The 18,220-nt window shown below is 33.5% G+C and overlaps 1 protein-coding gene across 3 annotated transcripts in view; it reads right to left on the bottom strand.

Moving 5' to 3' along the window:
- FNIP1 (folliculin interacting protein 1) overlaps nt 1-18,220 on the bottom strand; it is a 142,671-nt gene that overhangs the window by 30,489 nt on the left and 93,962 nt on the right. For 2 of the 3 annotated variants that reach the window (XM_027849150.1, XM_027849152.1), the window contains exons 4-10: nt 15,501-15,601; nt 13,859-13,933; nt 12,407-12,498; nt 9,638-9,721; nt 8,591-8,662; nt 7,008-7,143; nt 2,678-2,879 (exon numbers count right to left, since the gene is read on the bottom strand). In XM_027849150.1, coding sequence (XP_027704951.1) covers nt 2,678-2,879; nt 7,008-7,143; nt 8,591-8,662; nt 9,638-9,721; nt 12,407-12,498; nt 13,859-13,933; nt 15,501-15,601 — 762 coding nt within the window. The remainder of the gene's footprint in view (nt 1-2,677; nt 2,880-7,007; nt 7,144-8,590; nt 8,663-9,637; nt 9,722-12,406; nt 12,499-13,858; nt 13,934-15,500; nt 15,602-18,220) is intronic. The other variant, XM_027849151.1, reaches the window with a different exon arrangement.

The following is an 18,220-nucleotide window of genomic DNA, read 5'->3' as shown; positions in this document are numbered from 1 at the left end:
TTTCCCCCATCCCTTGCCCAAAGAGGCAAATCCTATAAAAAAGGAAGAGTATTTTAGTAAAACCAATATACTTATCACTTGAGTTTAACAGTATACAAAATGTTCCATACCCATAGCCCCCACATCTTCAAAGAAAGGAAGGAAGTGCAATTTCTCACATCTCTTTAGGAGGCAAAGCTTGGTCATTATAATTACACTTTCCAAAGTTACCAAATGATCTCTTAATTGCCAAATCATTCTTGCACTTCTTGATCTCTCTGCAGTGTCTGACACTGTCAATCATCCTCTTTTTGCTACTTTCTTCTCTTTAGGTTTTCATGACACTACTTTCTCTTGTTTTTTTTTCTCTCTGTCTGAGCACTCCTTATCAGCCTCCTATGTTGGATCTTCATCTAAATTATACCCACTAACCCTTGTTGTCCCTCAAGATTCTTCCGTCCTAAGCTCTCTTTTCTTCTCCTAAACTATTTCATTTGGTAATTGCTTCAGCTCCTGTGGATCTAACTGCCATCTCTATGCAAATGATTCTCAGATCTATTTATCTGGACACACAGACTCACATCTCTAGCCTACCTATTGGACTTTTGGAACTAGATGTCCTATAAACATCTTAAACTCAAAATATGCAAAACTGAACTCATTATCTTTGCTCCTCCCCCTGCCTAAACTTCTCCCCTCTTCCTAATTTCTCTATTACTGTCAAGTATACTATCATTTTCTCAGTCACCAAGGCCTGCAACCCAGGTGTCAATCTCAACTCCATACTCTTTGTCACCCCTCATATCCAATCAGTTGTCCAAGTCCTGTTGATTTGCAACATCTTCTGTATATGTCCCCTTTTCTCCTTTGACATTGCCACCATCCTAGTGCAGACACCGATCTCTTTACCCCTTGACTATTGCAATTGCTTTCCGAAAGGCCTCCCTGCATTATGGCTGCCCCCACTCTAGTTCATCTTACACTCAGCTATTGGTGATCTTCCTATGGCACATGTCTGACCATGCTATTTCTCCATTTAATAAACTGCAATAGCTCTCAATTACCTCCAGAATCAAACTCTTCTTACAGTTCATTCCCCTTCATGTACTTTATGATACAGGTCACCAGTCTCTTGGTTGTTCTTCACACAAGACACTCCATTTCCTGACTCAGTACATTTTCACTGTATCTCCCCCATGCCTGGAATTCTCCCCTCCTTATTTCTGTCTCCTAGCTTCCCTGGCTTTCTTCAGGTCCCTGCTAAAGTTCCACTTTTTGCATGAGGCTTTTCCTAGTCTTCCTTAATCTCAGTGCCTTTTCTCTAAGATCATCTCCAAGTTACTACACACACCTGCTGTTTCTTCACAGTTGTTTTCATGTTCTTTACTCTATTAGACTGTTAAGTTCCTCGAGAGCTAGAACTGATTTTTGGCTTTCTTTGTATACCCAAGCACTTGACATGGTACCTGGCACAAAGTAGGTACTTAATAAATGCTTGCCAACTTGTCTTTCTGAATATGCAATATATATTTTCCAAAACTTTTGTGATTTAGTTCATATACTGTTTCTTCTACCTGGCAAAAGTCTACCCATTCTTTAAGGTCCAACACAAATTCTATTTCTTCCAAAAAACCGTTTCTGAATCGTTTTCTCATTTCTCTACCTCCACTGGAAATGTTCTGTTTCTCTTCTGAACTACCATTAACATTCTACACCTCCCTGACTCTCTGATTTTACATTGATGCCTATGTCACAACCCACCTACTATATTATCAGCTCCTTAGAAGCTAGGACTTACAGCAGATCTTTTTGTGGTGGCAAAGAATTGGAAATTTAGGAGATGCCCATCAACTGGGGAATGGCTGAACAAGTTATATTATATGATTGTGATGGAGTACTACTCTGTTCTAAGAAATGATGAGCAGGAGGGTTTCAGAAAAACCTGGGATGACTTATATGAACTGATGCAAAGGGAAGGGAGCAGAACCAGGAGAATATAGCACATAGTAAATAGCATTAATGCAATGATGGTCAACTGTGAAAGACTTCGCTATTCTGATGAGTACGATGAACCACAATTCTAAATGACTCATGGTGAAAAATACTATCTACCTCTGAGAGAGAATTGATGAACTTGGAGTGCAGACTGAAGCACATTATTTTCACTTTACTTTTCCTTGCCCCCCCCTTTTTTTTGTTTCAACATGGCAAATATGGAAATATGTTTTGAATGACATGTATAATGATACAGTTGCTTTTCTTCTGAATGGAAGGGGGAGGTACAGGGAGGAGAGAATTTGGAACTCAATAAAAAGAACTAAAATTTTTTTTCTGCCTTTTATGTGGGGAGGAGAGTGAGGTAATTGGGGTAAAGTGACTTGCCCAGAGTCACACAGCTAGTGAGTATTATGTGCCTGAGGCTGGATTTGAACTCAGGTCCTCCTGACTCCAGGGCCAGTGCTCTATCCACTGTGCCACATAGCTGCCCCTTTAAAAATTAAAAAAAAAAAAAAAAAAAAAAAAAAAGCCAGAACTGAGTCTTAGAAATATCCATAGCCTCCTATATTGTACCTGTAATAATGTGGCAGGCATTCAGTAAATCTCCAGTTGAATGAATAAATGAACATCTTCCTAGCCCAGCATGTAAGAAATTAAAAAAGTATAAACAAATGTAAAACTAAATGTGAAAACTACTTACTTGTTCTATTGCACTCTTCAATTTGTTCATGTGGCTTTCAAAGAGAGGAAAGTGTGAAAAAAAGAATTCATTAAATTTGCTATTTTCATCTTCATCTTTGGAAAGTGAAAAAATTACACCAATTGCAATCTTCTTTTTCCTAACAATTCCAGGATTTGCGCCACAGCTTTCATCTGACAGATTAAAGCTTTCTTCTATAGACCTATAAGAAAGTTTATGTAATTACTTTAAACCTCAATTGAATTTTCTTGGCAACTAAATAATGAACTTTATCTTAAGGTTTTGTTTTTTTTTTGGTGAGACGATCAGGGTCAAGTGACTTGCCCAAGGTCACACAGCTAGTAAGTATTATGTGTCTGAGGCTAGATTTGAACTCAAGTCCTCCTGACTCTCAGGCCAGAGCTCTATTCACTGTACCACCGAGCTGCCCCAAGGTCTTCTTTTAAAAAAGTCAAAACAATTAAAAAGGTTTGTGGATGAACTCCTTGTCTATTTTCTCCCTTTAAATTCATATTAGCTATTATAATGTATAAATTTTATGTAAAATTTTACTGTAGAGTTAAATTTGGAGCAGAACTAATTTTCAGTTAACTTGGAACTCATTCAAAAACTAAATATCCTGGTTTACAACTTTTAAATTAATGGTTCATTTGCATCTGACAAAACAAAATTCTTGGTAAAGCCTAGACTTATCTTTTTTTTCATGTTGTTCCCTGCCAATTATAGATCAGTTGTCATATATTATGGAGATCTCTCCATCTAATAGCTTATGCCTTATCTAGCCACAAATATGACTTTTTATAAGGAGAACTATAAAACTGTAGTGACAGAATAGAGGAGGAGCTAACTACCTTGAGAGAAATTCAGTGCTCATAGAGAAATCAAATTAATTCAGTAAAAATGACAATATTCCATAACAGATTTCATTATAATGCCAATGAAAATACCAACAGTTTCCTAAGTAGAGGTGGGTTTAATCATAACAAAAGTTAAAACAGAAAAACAAAAGGCAAATATGCCAAAGGTCAGTTTGGAGGGAGAAAAACAAAGGATGGTAGAATTTGCCCTTCTAGACTTTAAAATCTATTACAAAGCAATTCTTATTAATTTTTTTTAATATTGATCCAAAATTTAAATAAAGATCAGTGGAACAGAACAGTAACCAATCAATAAAGCTTTATTAAGCACCTACTATATATCAGGAACTGTGCTGAGAAATCTCAGAAACAGAACCAAATAAACATACAAAGTAAACCTAGAGAAAATAAAAAACTAGGGTAAAGAATTATCACTTAAGTGTCAGGAAATGGGAAAACTGGATAGCAACATGAAAAAAGATAAATTTAAAACTTTAACTCATAACATATATCATAAAAATTCCAGTCATAGAAAATGAATTATAAAAGCAACCATTCAGTAAGTATTAAGTGCCTACTACGGGCCATACTATTTGCTACGGATATGAATATAATAAATGAACTAGTTCCTAATCAAAAGGAGCTTATGTTCTAACTGGGAAGATAATAAAGGTATATATAAACACATAAAGAATAAACAAAAAGAATAAATAAAGATACCTATAAAACAGTTAAATATAATATAAGTTAGTAGGGAGGGTACTAGCAGTTGAGGAACATCAGGAAAGTCTTCACATGGAAGCTGGTGTTCAATCTGCATCTTGAAGGAAGAGAGGGATTCTATGAAGCACACAGGAGGAAATGAGTGCATTCCAGACAAGGGGGATGGCCAGTGTATAAGCACAGAGATGAAAGTCATGTCTGAGGAACAGAGAGAAGGCAGTTTATGGATAAAAGAGTTTGAGAGGTGGAGTACTATCCAATTAGAATGGAAAGATAGGTTGGGGCCAGGTTGTAAAGAGCTTTGAAAGCTAAACAGAGGAGTTTATATTTTATCTTAGAGATAACAGAGCAATTAGAATTTATTGAATAGGAGAATGACATGGTAAGATCTGCACTTATGTAAAATTACTATGATAGCATTATGGACTGGAATGGGAAGAGAGAGTTAGGGAGCCTAATGAGTAGGCCATTGCAATAGTTTAGGTCAGTGGCATTACACTTAAATAGAAATGGATCCCTGCTGGCTGTATATTGACATAGAAAACTACAAATCAACATTATCTATACTTTATTATAGATTTTGTTAAACATTTTCCAATTACATTTTAATCTAGTTCAGGCAATACTCGGGAGTTCTGTGGCCCATAAGCAGTGAGTTTGACAACCCTGGTCTAAGTGAGAAGATATGAGGGGCATGAATTAAAGTGGTAGCTCTTTGAGGAGACAGAAAAGGTCAGATGAGCATCATGCTATGGAGGCAGAGGGAACAATCTATTTTTTAAAAACTGAGAACAGATAATTGATTATTAAACAAGAAATGACAGAACATAAAAATTTGATTATATATCAAAGGATGTCAATATATAAAAAAAGAAAATCCTACACTACAACAAGAATATAATTAGGAAAAAAACCATATGGGAAATTACTGGCCACAAATATAACAGATAAAATCCTGACACCTAAATTGTATAAGGAACTGATACAAATATTCAAGAGAAATATGCAGTTCACCACTGAACAAATCAAAAGATATGAAAAGGCAATTCATAAATGAGTATACACATATTTAAATAATTACTTGAAAAAAATTTCAACCTTACTAATTATCAGATAAATACAAATTAAAACAACATCAAGGTTCTACTTTATACTTGCCAAAAATTGGTAAAAAAAAAAAATAGTTAAAAGTATGACGCTAATAGGATTATGGAGAAATGGGTACATATATATTACTGATGGCATTTAAAATTAATAGAATCAAGGACAGTATAGAAAGGTGTTTAGATTAAAGGGAATGGAAGGTGAGGGAGGGATTCTTGGAAGGGGGGCTAGGTTAAGTAATGGGAGGGCAAGATAGAGTGTAGAAATAAAGTAGAGGAGTTATGTAGGATAGGAAATAAGAGATATGCATAAACATAAAAACAAAGATCAGAAGTAGAATTTGTTAGGGAAAGTATATGTGTGTGTATGTATGTATGTATGTACATATGTATGTATATACAAGTATATGTATATCTATATATCTACATCTATATGTAAATATATCCACGTTTAATTGTAGCCTTGGCGGGGGAGGGTTGGGGGTAAAAAGAACAAAGTAAAAAGTACACGAGAGAACAAAAGAAAACTAACAAGGAAGCAAAGAAAAGAGACTGCTCTTAACACAATGTGTAGTACTTATTACATAGGCTTTCTTGAAATGGAAATTTGTTGCTATATATTTAAAATCCTATCTTATGTTCTGATGTGGACATGACATGCTTTTTTCCCCCTTTTTTATTATGTATTTAAGTTTCAATATTTAAGCTTATAATGTTTCTTTTTCTTTTCTTATTATGTATTTAAGTTTCAGTAATAAAAAAAGAAAATTAATAGAATCTCTTTGGAGAGCTATGCAGTAATGACAAGTCACAAAAATAATCTATAGAGTACCGGCCCTGAAGTCAGGAGGACCTGAGTTCAAATCCGGCCTTAGACCAAACACTTGTAACTTACTAGCTGTGTGACCCTGAGCAAATCACTTAACCCCAACTGCCTAATTGAATGAATGAATGAATGAATAAATAAATAAATAAATAAATAGTCTTATCCTATGACCTAATGAGCCCATTTTGGGAAATATACTCTAAAAGTACTAGAAACAACTTAAATGTCCAACAATTGCTAAATGGCTGAATAGATTATGATATATCACTTTAAGAGAATACTAGAACAAAGTCATTACAATGATATATGAAGAATAATAAGAAATCTGCAAAAATTTATATAAAGCATAGAAAAAAGAACTAGAGGAATAGAATATATATTGACTACAACGATGATCAAGGAAGAACAAATATATAACAGAGATGAATGAAGAATGAGACTATACAGCAGGCACCATCAATCCACTATGGGAATACTGCATATAGAAATTAATTTTTAAGTATAAACAGTTATTAATAAATGCTTATTTGGTTTTACTGTTAAATACATAATAAATTATTTTTAAACAAGATGTACATTGGAGGATAGTTGAATAAATTACGGTATATTAATGGAACATGATGTTTCAAATAAAAATTATAAATAACAAATACAAGAAAATATGGGAAGACCTCTGCAAAGTGAGTCAGTAAAACTAAAACTGTATATACATTGACAACTATATATTTGAAAAGATAAAGCCAAAGATAGGAAAACTTAAGTGAGACTGATAAAAAGCCATGGAATATAAACATTTTTTCCTAGTTTGTTAATTCACTCACCACCTAGGAAAGACCCCATTTTCCAAACTGGTTGTCTGACTACGTCGCCAGCGTCGTTGGTAACTGCTAGCACAACTTCTGGTAAGTGAAGAGTTTGGAGAGGGAAATGGAGTAATAAGCAAACTGCTAAGAGATGCTGTTAGAACAATAAAAACAAAAAATCATTTTAATTCATGATTTAAAATTTAATAGTTCATGAATATAAAAAAATTTCATGTTAACTGATCAGTAGAACAATAAAAGGTAAACATAAAATATGGACTTTACTGAACTTTCAATTCTTCATGAACCCGTAAAATCTTATTTGTTTTTAAAAAAATGTATTACTGAGAGAAAAAAATCGTAAGACAGTCTTTAAGTTTCAGGGCTTTAAGCAAGAAATCTTAAAAGTGTTCAATGAATTAATATATCATCATCATAATCAAAAATAAGGATTTGACTGTCACCTTAAATTTCACATATATATATTTTAAAACTCCATGGCACAGGTTATTAATTAATCAGTTTACATTACTTGTTTAACAAAATACTCTTCAACAAATGGGATATTCAAATGTTACAACCCTACTTTTTAAAGAAAACTGTGGCTATAAAACTAATTGTCCCAAATTGTTACAGTAAAATTCAATGCTGCAGAGAAAAATTAAACTTGAGAAAATCAATCCTGGATAAATAAAAGGCACATAGATATAAACAGATTAAAATGCACAATAATGTTAAACATAACCAATAAAAATTAAAAATTTCACCCTAATGGGAAAAAAAAATCTAAGTACAGAAAAGGAAAGGACAATTTAAGAGATATGTCTTCTACTATACCTTAAGGCCCCTGAATAAGATTATTTGATTAGAAGGGGGAAATATCTTGACAAATGCTTTCTGTCTTCAAAGACAGTCTGCATCAGGAAAATTCGAATTCGGTGATTGAACTTCACCGGCACAATGCATACACAAAGCACAAAAGTTTGAGAGATTAAAATCAGTCTACAAGGTTCACTGTGGGTAAAGTGGACAGGACCACTTTCTGAGCATAGCTCCAGTAAAATCCTGAATTGATCAAAAAAAATCTCTATGAAAGAATTCACAATGCAGAAAAAAACTGAAATCTTTGTGTAAAATACCCCTTGTTGCTATTTGGGAAATCAGAACTATATCAAGTGGCAAACCATTGTTCTCTTGTCACAGTTTCTATAAACTTAAGAAACTGTCTTTTATTAATATTCTTCTATTTTTTCCTTTCAGTATCATTTTCCAGTGGCTCCTTCCACTTTTTCTTCTAATAAATAAGCAAAGTAAAGCAAAACAATTCAACACAGTGGCAACAAGAAGGCATTTTTCACTCTGCATTGGCTAAGCCTAGTTCAGTTAGGATTACCTCTTCACTGAGCACTACCATGAAAAATATGTAAAGCTACTTATCAAATATATATTATTGAGTACAATATTGCTAAATAATTTCTACCTCTGTTCTTTTATCACATGATACCAAACGCTAAAGAACTGGGCTTGAAAAACTGTATCACACAGCAAGGAAACAATACCAAGCATCCATGCCCCTTTATTAAACTAATGTGATGCATTACCAGAGCGTGCTATGCCACTGTCTCTGTCTTCATTCTGTTCTCTTCCAGGCATGTCCATTGGGTTGCTATGAACTGTAAAGAAAGGCAAGCCTGTCAAGTACAAAATCAACTTTTGTTCAGACTGGTGGCACTCCTTTTAATTATCCAAACTAAATCATGCTCATCTCATTGCATTCATTTATCTTTTATTTTCCGACAGCATGGCACACCCCCAACACCAAGAATGGATGTTAAGCTGAACAAGCCCAGAGATTTATTTGAAGATCATATGTAGAACATACTGAGTACTGTTATTTAATATAGAAAGAAGCAATGGCCAAATTCATACTTTTTTGTGAACAAAAACAGTAGATAAATTAAGACTTCAGCCTGGCAAATGTAATTTTATACAGCATACAAAAATGTATTTAGGAAACTGAGAAGAACAGCAACAGTTGGCTAAGAAGAGCACAAGCATAGATTCTATGCTTTTTTTCAATTATCACTCATTCTGTGATGTAAAGACAGAGATGTGTATTCTTAGAATTTTAATGGTACTTGTTCAACTGAGTCTTTGTTATAAAAATAAAATTTCTTATATCAAAGTGTGGATAGAAATTCAAGAAAATGAAGAGTGGATTTTATTTATTTTTTTTTTGCAACTGGTGAACTATGAAATAAAAGCTACTTAGTCATGGAAATAAGACCTCTTCAGTGGAAACTTGAGTGGCACATAAGAATTTATACTTTCTATTATTAAACAGCAAACAACTAAATGAAATGGGGTTTGGCTCTTCCAAAGCTCAAAGAAATACTGGAAAACAATCAGCACAATGTAATTTCGTGAAAATATGATTTCCAAAATACTCAATTCCAATGAAAATGTGATTTCCAGGAATAGTAAAAAAAAATTCCATAATTAGGGGATAGTTCTTATTACTCAAAAGGTATTGTTTTCTCATATACTCACAATCAACTTCCAACTGGTGTCTTATTTCCAAAGCTAAACTACAAAATTCTAATAGCTTGGTCACACCAACTAGTCTACCCACACAGCACATTGCAAACCTGCAAAGAAAGAGGCGCTCCTGATCAGGCGGAGCGGGCCTTGCTCAGAGAATGCCCTCCTAGGGCTGCAAAGCTGTGAAAGACCTACATGGCAAAATGTAAAATACATATGAAAGAATGAAGTTAGTAAAGCTGAACAGCACCTGGTTTCAAAAGGAAGATAAAGCAACATAGGAGCAGACTAACAGATACGGAGGAAAACAAATTTTACATAAACAAGAACTGAAGTTCAAGCTGTGGTAAGTATCCTTGTTAAATTCAGATGCCTTTCAGGTTGATTATAATTTGTTTAAATAGTAAAAATTTCATAGCCTCAGTAGAGAATTTGTAGAGGTACTCTACTTTTAGAAAAAGAAGAAAGCATCACAATGATGCCCAAGAAAACAGAATGTATTACATAACAAATATAGAAAAGAATTATTAACAAACACAAACTTTAAAACAAAGCAGAAATGGATTTATCCAACCTAAGTTATAACGAGACCAAGTTACAACTAGAAACAAAAGAAGAAATAGAAATAAAATTCAGGTCAGGGAAATGGAGTTTGTAAAGGCCAGGGTTCCAAATACATTTCATGAAGCTAGATTCCTAGCTATCCAAGGGCATAGTAGAGCCACGGTAAACTCTAAGAGAGTAAAAGATTTCTTGGTTGGGATGATGGCAGGAAGTTTTTGAATTGCAGGACAAAAAATTTCTGTAGTAATTGAATAAAAGTCAGCTTGCAAGCTAACAAGTCCCTGGGCTACCAGTTAGCTGCCCCTAATTTAAATATCTTTAAAATCACTCCAAAGACAGATTTGGGATTTAACAAAACTTTCTTCAACATTGTTATGGAGCAATTTAATAAGCTCTCATTTTGGTGTACTCAAAGAAGATTAGAAAGAATAAGGAAAAATCCTCAGAAATTCTTGATTAAAAATCATGACATGTTATACAGGGTGTGTTGTTATTGTTGTTGTTGTTGTTGTTGTTTTAACTTGTTAAAGAACTTTGACTTTTCCTTACATGGAAGAACTATTTCCCTCATTTCCAGATGGATATTAGAAATATGTTGTTAAAGAAGTCCAAGATCACACTGTAATGGTTAGAAAAATTGCTCTTCCTCTGAAATGTTATTTTTATGCTTCTAGCAAAATATTTCAATGACACACTTTTAACAAGAATCTAACTATAGTAAAGGAAGGGATATATTCCTTTTCTGGAAAAACACTGTTGTTGAATGTAGTGCTAAAATGTTTAAATGGAACTTTTACTTCAATAAGAACTCTGTACAAAGTAAAATGTACAGACAGATGTTAATGAATCCTTCAGTTTTCAAAGGTATAAAATTCTCTAGAAATCAGAAGACCTAGTTTCAAAATCCTCCTCTCAGAGACTTACTAGCTGTATGACCCTGGACAAGTTCTATAACCTCTTCTAAGACTCAGTTTTCTCATCTGTAGAATAGGAATATTAATATCACCTACCTCAAGGAGTTATTATGAAGATTAAATGAGATAATATATGCAAAGCACTTTGGAAACTCTAAATATACATATAAGCTATCATTCTTATTAATATTTATTTTACTCAATAAAAACCATTAAGTTCAAAAGTAAAAACTGTTTCATCCTAAAATAGCTGCTAAATTAAAAGAAAGAATTCTAATTTTTATAAAGATATATTAAGTAAATAATATGTAGAAAAGCTAGGGAATCAAGGAAAAAATATACTGTTACACTTAGGAAAATTAGGCAAAATATAAAATTCTATTTTTTTAGTACAATTTAATTTCTCAAATGAAATATTATCAAATGGAGAATCAGAGAAGCATGTGTTCATATTCTCATGGTTTTATATTCCTTGCAGCAACATAGCTCTTAAAAGTACCAAAACTGCAATGAGCAGCAGCATAATCCAAATTCTTTTCAAGTTAAATCAAATGTCCCATAAAGGAAATTAAGCTCTTATTACTCAGAACATTTAAGAAAAAAACAAACAGGGTAACAAATACCAAGTGTACTGGTATTATTAAGAAAGGTTTTTCAGGAACATGAAAATGGATTTTTCACATTTGAATGCTAAATTTCACTTTTTTAGTACACCAAACCATCTATTTCAATTAACATGAAAACATGTAGTAGATAGGGTGCAGAAATGAAGTCAGGAAAATCTGAGTTCAAATTCAGCCTCAAACATTTATAAGCTGTTTGACCCTGGGCAAGTCACTTAACTTCTTCTAAGCCTCAGTTTCATCATCTGTAAAATGAGGATAATAGCACTTATTTACCAAGAGGCTTTGTGAGGATAAAGAGATATTTGTAAAGCACTTCGCAAACCTTAAAGCGTTATATAAATGGTAGTTATTATTGTTAGCCTGGCTGATGGGGCAATTATTTTTGTGTCTTTCAATAATTTAATCTCTTTTAGCTGAAATGAGTAAAGGGCAGTTATCTGTTTTAGAAACCATGACAAAGTTAGCTATAAGACCTTTAAGATATCTTACCTGTACGCCTATAGGGAAATACATTTTAACAAACATATAATGTCATATACCATTTAAATACTCAAGAAAAAAGATCAATTAAGTATTTAAATTTTCCAACATTGGAAGAAAGGAAAACAAGGCTGCATACTGTTAAACTAAAAAGTCTTTTCTATTTTTAACATTTGGAAGCATTCTACCTTATGACCCAATTGCTATGATTCTGAATTATTTCAGAACTACTTTTGTCAAAATGTACATTTAAGAATTTACAAGTAAGGTAATAAACAAAGAAATTAGTTACCTATGTTTCCAAGAAGCCCATTTATAATCGTATTGTTATCTGTCTTTAATGTATTATTGTCCTGATTAATGAATTCAAGACTGTCTTGTAGCCTGAAGAAAGGGAAATAAGTTGATCAACTCTATTTTCTTAAGAACAATTTCAAAGTACATTATAGATACATTACTCTTCAACTTGGGGAAAAAGATTCAACATCCTTATAAATCCAAGTAACAATCACAACAAAAAATAATTTTGAAATGCTTTCTAACCATTAGGCAATAAGTAAAAGTAGGCAATTTGTCTAAAATCCCAGTCTTCAAAATCTAATATTTCTATCTTAAAAAAAAAAAAACTCAAAATGTATTTATAATGATTTTAGGGGCTAAATCATTGGGATATTGGCCAAAAAACACTTCACATGGTTAGAGTTTTTATTTGAGCTAACTTCCTATTCCTTAGACTATCTTCTAAGGCTTTTGAAGGGAGTTTTTAGAAAAGAAATGTTGGACCAAAAACTTTCAACACCAATCAGACCTAAGGTCATTCAATTTTAGCTCATTCATTTCCACTTTGTATTACTAAATAATTATAGACAGAAGGAACTGAACAATTGCTTTTTATTTTAAAAACTTTATGGTATAAAAAACTTTTGTTCTTTAGTTCAGAGAAATAAATATTAAAGGGCTCTTTTGTCTTTTCTTTCTCACCTAAAAGAAAAGATATAGCTACATAACTACCTTGAACTCGGGCTAAGGAACACAAAAACATGAAAATAAGGTTTTTTAAGCTAGCATTAAAGGCCTCAACACTGGGGTAGTGAGAATCAATACTACAGGAAGCTTAAGGGCAGAAGAGGAACACCTATAGGTGCCATCACTGGAAAGAGCAATATGGCAAAGCAAAACACAAAAAAGGACCCTGGTACATGGGAGTAAGAAGCATGAATTTAGTGGATGACCACTGGATATATGATTTAGAAATCTAAATTTGAGTCTGAGCCCTGATACTTACCACCTGTATGACACAGGGCAAAGTCACTGTACCTCTGGAACTCATCTTCTTCATTTATCAAACAAAGGTATCATACTGGATGTCCTTAAACTTCCATTCAACTCCATGGTCCTAGTATCTTGTGTTTAGCCCTGATCTGATTATGTTCGCACATGTGGCACATACACAGCAGTATACATATATACTTTAATGGTGTAAGTCTTGTATACTTCCAGATTTGTCTTTCACTAAGTCAAGAGGACATAACTAACATCTTTTGCCCCAACAAGACTCAACTAGGGAAAATCTGGTCTTACTTACCTTAATTATCTTCTAGTATGTACAGGCAGAGAACAAAGAAATTTGACTCAACACTGCCGATCCTGAATAATATGGTTAATACTAATTCTTAATTATGTAGGTATCTCTGTTCCTTTCTTAAGTTCATTTTGGGTTCTTACTGAATATATAGATACTCACGTGTTTAGACTTCCATAGATGCTACTTCCAGTACGTGCAGTAAAAACTTTGCTAAGCATAAGCTGTGGAGGAGAACTATGAGGAAAAAGGAGAATGTTAAGTATTAAACGCAAACTATAACATTTTATGACATTTGGTTATGCTTACTCCATATTGATGGAAGTGATGTTACCAATGGTGTAAGATTACTCCCTCCACCAGTACAAATCACTACTGGATCCACTCAATCTGTTTAATTTTTGTCCAAGTCCATCAATAAAATCTACATAGGGTAATTCCTTGGAGTATTAGAGGCCTTCTTCTAAACAGTCTCTATAAAGAAGCTTGGGGATCAAATGAAATCATGTATGTAAAGCTTTCTGTAAACCTTAAGTATCTATATAAAATTAAGCTTTAAAACGATTATTTTAATACTCCATGTGATATCAGTCATCATCACCAACAACAACAACAATAAAAAGCATTTACTAAGCATTAACTATGTGCAAGGGATTGTGATGGAACCTGGGAATCAAAAAGAAAACCAGTATGTTACATTCTACTGAGGTGAAGTCATAAGACATTTACAAATAAGGATAATATACAGCAGGATGTAATGGGGCAGAAGAGCATTTCAGATGAAGTGCTTCAGGAGTATTAGTTGGGTTTGAGATAAGAAGAGGATTTCAGTGAAGAAAATAGCAACTTAAACCAAATTTTGAAGGAAAACACAGGTTCATAAAGGTAGAGGAGAGAGTGTATTCCACACATAAGGAGTTTATTGTTTAAAAGCACAGAGGAATGTAGAGTTTAAGGCACAGCTAGTAGGAGTAAAATGAAATAAATCTAGAAAGATAGATTGAAGTTAGGTTATGGTTTGCCTTAAAAGGCAATCCAAGGAGTCTGTATCTTATCCTAGAGTTAACAGGAAGTCACCTAAGGTTTTATGCTTAAGAAAAATTATTTTGGCAGCTGAGTGAAGAACAGATTGTAGGAAGAAAGATGAGAGGCAGGGGCACATATTAGTAGGCTATTACGAAATTCTGGGTGAGAGGTGATGAGGACAAGAAAATGAGTGTTGGCAGTTAAATACCGATCTAGCCCCCTGCTCCAATAATATATCAAATTGTTGGACAAAAATCCACATTTAAAATAACAATACTAGAATATACATTGTTTATAGATATTTTTAAAACTGTGTAACACTTAGTAATCTCTGTCTAATTTCTTCACTCTACCATTGTAGAAGTGGCTACAATAGGTAGAGAGCCCTTTTGTTTAATGGTTACATGAGTTGCTTGCCCAAATAATTTATCACCTAGTGGCCAACGTACTGCTGCTGAACCTCTTTGAACTCACGTAAAGCTGGACTTAAGATGGCAAGCACAGGCTGTTAACTGGGATCATACTTGAACTTGAACTTGAACTTCCCAGATTGGTAGGACCACAGTTTGTGCTACATTGAAAATGCCATTGAGAGCAAAGAATCAACCCCATATAAAGCTACACAAAGATCTGTAAGTCACATGGATTTCTGAAGATTAATAACAACCTAGCATTTAAACAGCATTAAGTTCCAATGTACCTGAAGCAGTCTATCACTACTAGTCATATAAATTATTTATTTTACCCTAAAGAAAAGTAAAATTTGATGTAATCTTACCGAATTTGATGAATTTTTAGGGTAGAACCCTTATAACTCATGGCTACTGAACCAAACATCATCTCTCCAAGCATATTGGCATCAGAAGAACAACGAGAACCCTAAAAAGGCAAAAAAGGTAATATTTAGAGTATTGTGTGACTACTAAAATACTTACATGAGTGTAATAGGGGCCCTGAGCATGTACAAAGTTGCCCTCCCTGCTTTGGGCTGGCTACAGTGCTAAAGGATTCTGGAACTTTGGGGATGACAAAGCAATCACCTTACTGGATGTTGAACAGGACAAGCTGCTGAATCAGTGGATGTTTAAAGGGAATGACCCACCCTTGGTCATTCTCTTTTCTTTCCAGCTGCCCTGTCAGAACTATTCAAGCCTCTTCCATGGAAGAGGTTGGAGAGGGGAAGCAGAGGAACACTGCACTTCCTATCACATGGCTGCCATATGTAGACAACTGCCATGCTGACAGCCCCACTCCAACTCCTCAAGGTAGAAGCTTGTTTATAGTCTATAATTTAGAACTAAGAGGCACATATAGGTTTAACGTCGGGAAAAACTTAAAATTAGAACTACCTAAAAGTGAAGTGGGATGCTTTGGGACGTGGTTGGTTCCCCTCATAGGAGGTCTTTAAGCAAAAAGCTCAATGATCACTTGTTCAGGATGTTGTAGGAGGAATGTTTACTCAAATATGGGTTGAACTATCCCTTTTAACTTTGTGATGAATTCAGAGGTGATTATTAGTGCTGCTATCAACTCTTGATTATTCAGTGATGAAGTGAACAAATCTGTATATTTAAATTCTGTGAGAGATAAATGAAATTAATTGATCACTGGGTTACTTGCTAGTAGCTCCAGTAAAAAAAGAATCGAAGGAGTAGAGATCAAAAGTATTATTTAGAGTGACATGTTGGGGGAATTTTGCAAAGTCTAACTAATCATGTTAGCATAGATGATAATCAAGAGTTGGATGGTTTTCAGGAATTTGTTATGATGTAGATACTGAAGAAACTCAAATTTAGAGCTGAAGAAGCCAGCTAATCAAGATATACTCATACTAATTAACCATGTTTACAAACCATATTTGCAGAATCAGGAAACCATTTTGGACCCCTACCTTCCAAAGAACCAAAAAGTCTATGTAAATCGGGATAGTCTAGGTTTATGAGAAGTAGTTGAGAAAGGCACTTGCACCTCTTGAAAGGGTCATGTTCTAATTAACTGGTCTAACACCAAATCTGTATCTTCCGCCTCCCCCTATCTGTACCTATACCAAGTTTCTATGTTTCCAAGCTTCAACTAACATCCTTTTAATATAGTTTGAGAAGGAAATAAATTACCTTCCTCCTTTTGATGCTTTGCTATACACTTAGCATTAAATATCAGTAAAAACAAATGAACTTGCTTTGCACTATTTCAGTTTGAAAAAAGAATTTCAATATACAAATTGACAATAATTACTTATCATTCACTACAACTGAGTCCTCATTAGATTTCTTCTTTATCCATTTGTTCCTATGGACTTACTGGTTTATATGGTAATAATAAAATATTATAAATAATAAAAATGAATATTTACATTCATTTGTATAGTACTTTAAAATTTGCAAAGAGTTTTAATATGGTATTTCACAATCATGATCAATGTGTACTCTTTTTCAAGCTCTGTTTACTTCCTCCACTTTGCATTGTTTCATTTCCAGCTTTCTTTATATTATTTGTACTTATCTATCTTAATTGATGACAGTACTACAATACACTAGTATACCACACTGTATTTAATAATTTGCCTACTGTTCTTTATTTTTTTTAAGTTGTTCCTAGCTTTTATGAACTTACAAATAACACTACCATAAATCTCTTTAAAAGATAGCTTAGACTCTCAGGGTATTTTTTATCAACAGTGGCATTACTGAATTAAAGGATATGATTATGGGAACTAAAAAAAAAAGAATATATGGAACTAAAAAAAAAAGAATACATCCAAATTACTTTCCTAGAAGATTCCAACAATTTATGATTCTATCAGTAATGAATGAATATACCTGCTTTGCCACAATCTCACTAGGACTTGTTCATTTTATTTTTTCGAATTTGATGAATATGAAGGAGTACTTCACATGATCATAATAGGGCTGAATATTTTTAAGAGACTGTTAAAAAAGCAAGTTTCTTTTTTTCTGTAAACTGCTCAAATCCTTTAGCCATTTGTCTATTGGGTATTACATATTAGCTGTGGATATTTTTAATACAGTTTCTTATAAATGTTAAGCATCGAGTTTTTTAGGCAATTAGAGTTAAGTGACTTGCCCAGGGTCACACAGCTAGTAAGTGTCTGAGATCACATTTGAACTTTGGTCCTCCTGACAACAGAGCCAGTGTTCTATCCACTGTAGCTCCTTGCTGCCCCAAGCATCAAATTTTTACCTGCCATATTTATTGTATTTTTTCCAATCTGTTTTGTCTTTATTTTAATACTGTTCTAGTATATAGAAGTTTTAAAAGTCATTATATAATCACTCTTGTCTCTACTAATTGCTTCTGTATGTTTAAAAAAACTTTTCTTCCACAATTGAGACAAATATTTAATTTTATTTAATCTTTTGTATACTTCCTTTTTATGTTCAGGTCTATGATCCAGTGGGAATTAATTATAGGGTATACTTTGAGATGTGGGTCCAAATCTTATTTCCTGTCATATAACAAACAAATTTTCTGGGGGAC

The sequence above is a fragment of the Vombatus ursinus genome, unplaced genomic scaffold (genome assembly GCF_900497805.2).
Source record: "Vombatus ursinus unplaced genomic scaffold, bare-nosed wombat genome assembly UNPS02007284.1, whole genome shotgun sequence".
Classification (NCBI taxonomy): Eukaryota; Metazoa; Chordata; class Mammalia; order Diprotodontia; family Vombatidae; genus Vombatus; species Vombatus ursinus.
The sequence above is the reverse complement of the archived record's forward strand: the minus strand, read 5'-3'. Positions and strand labels throughout refer to the sequence as shown.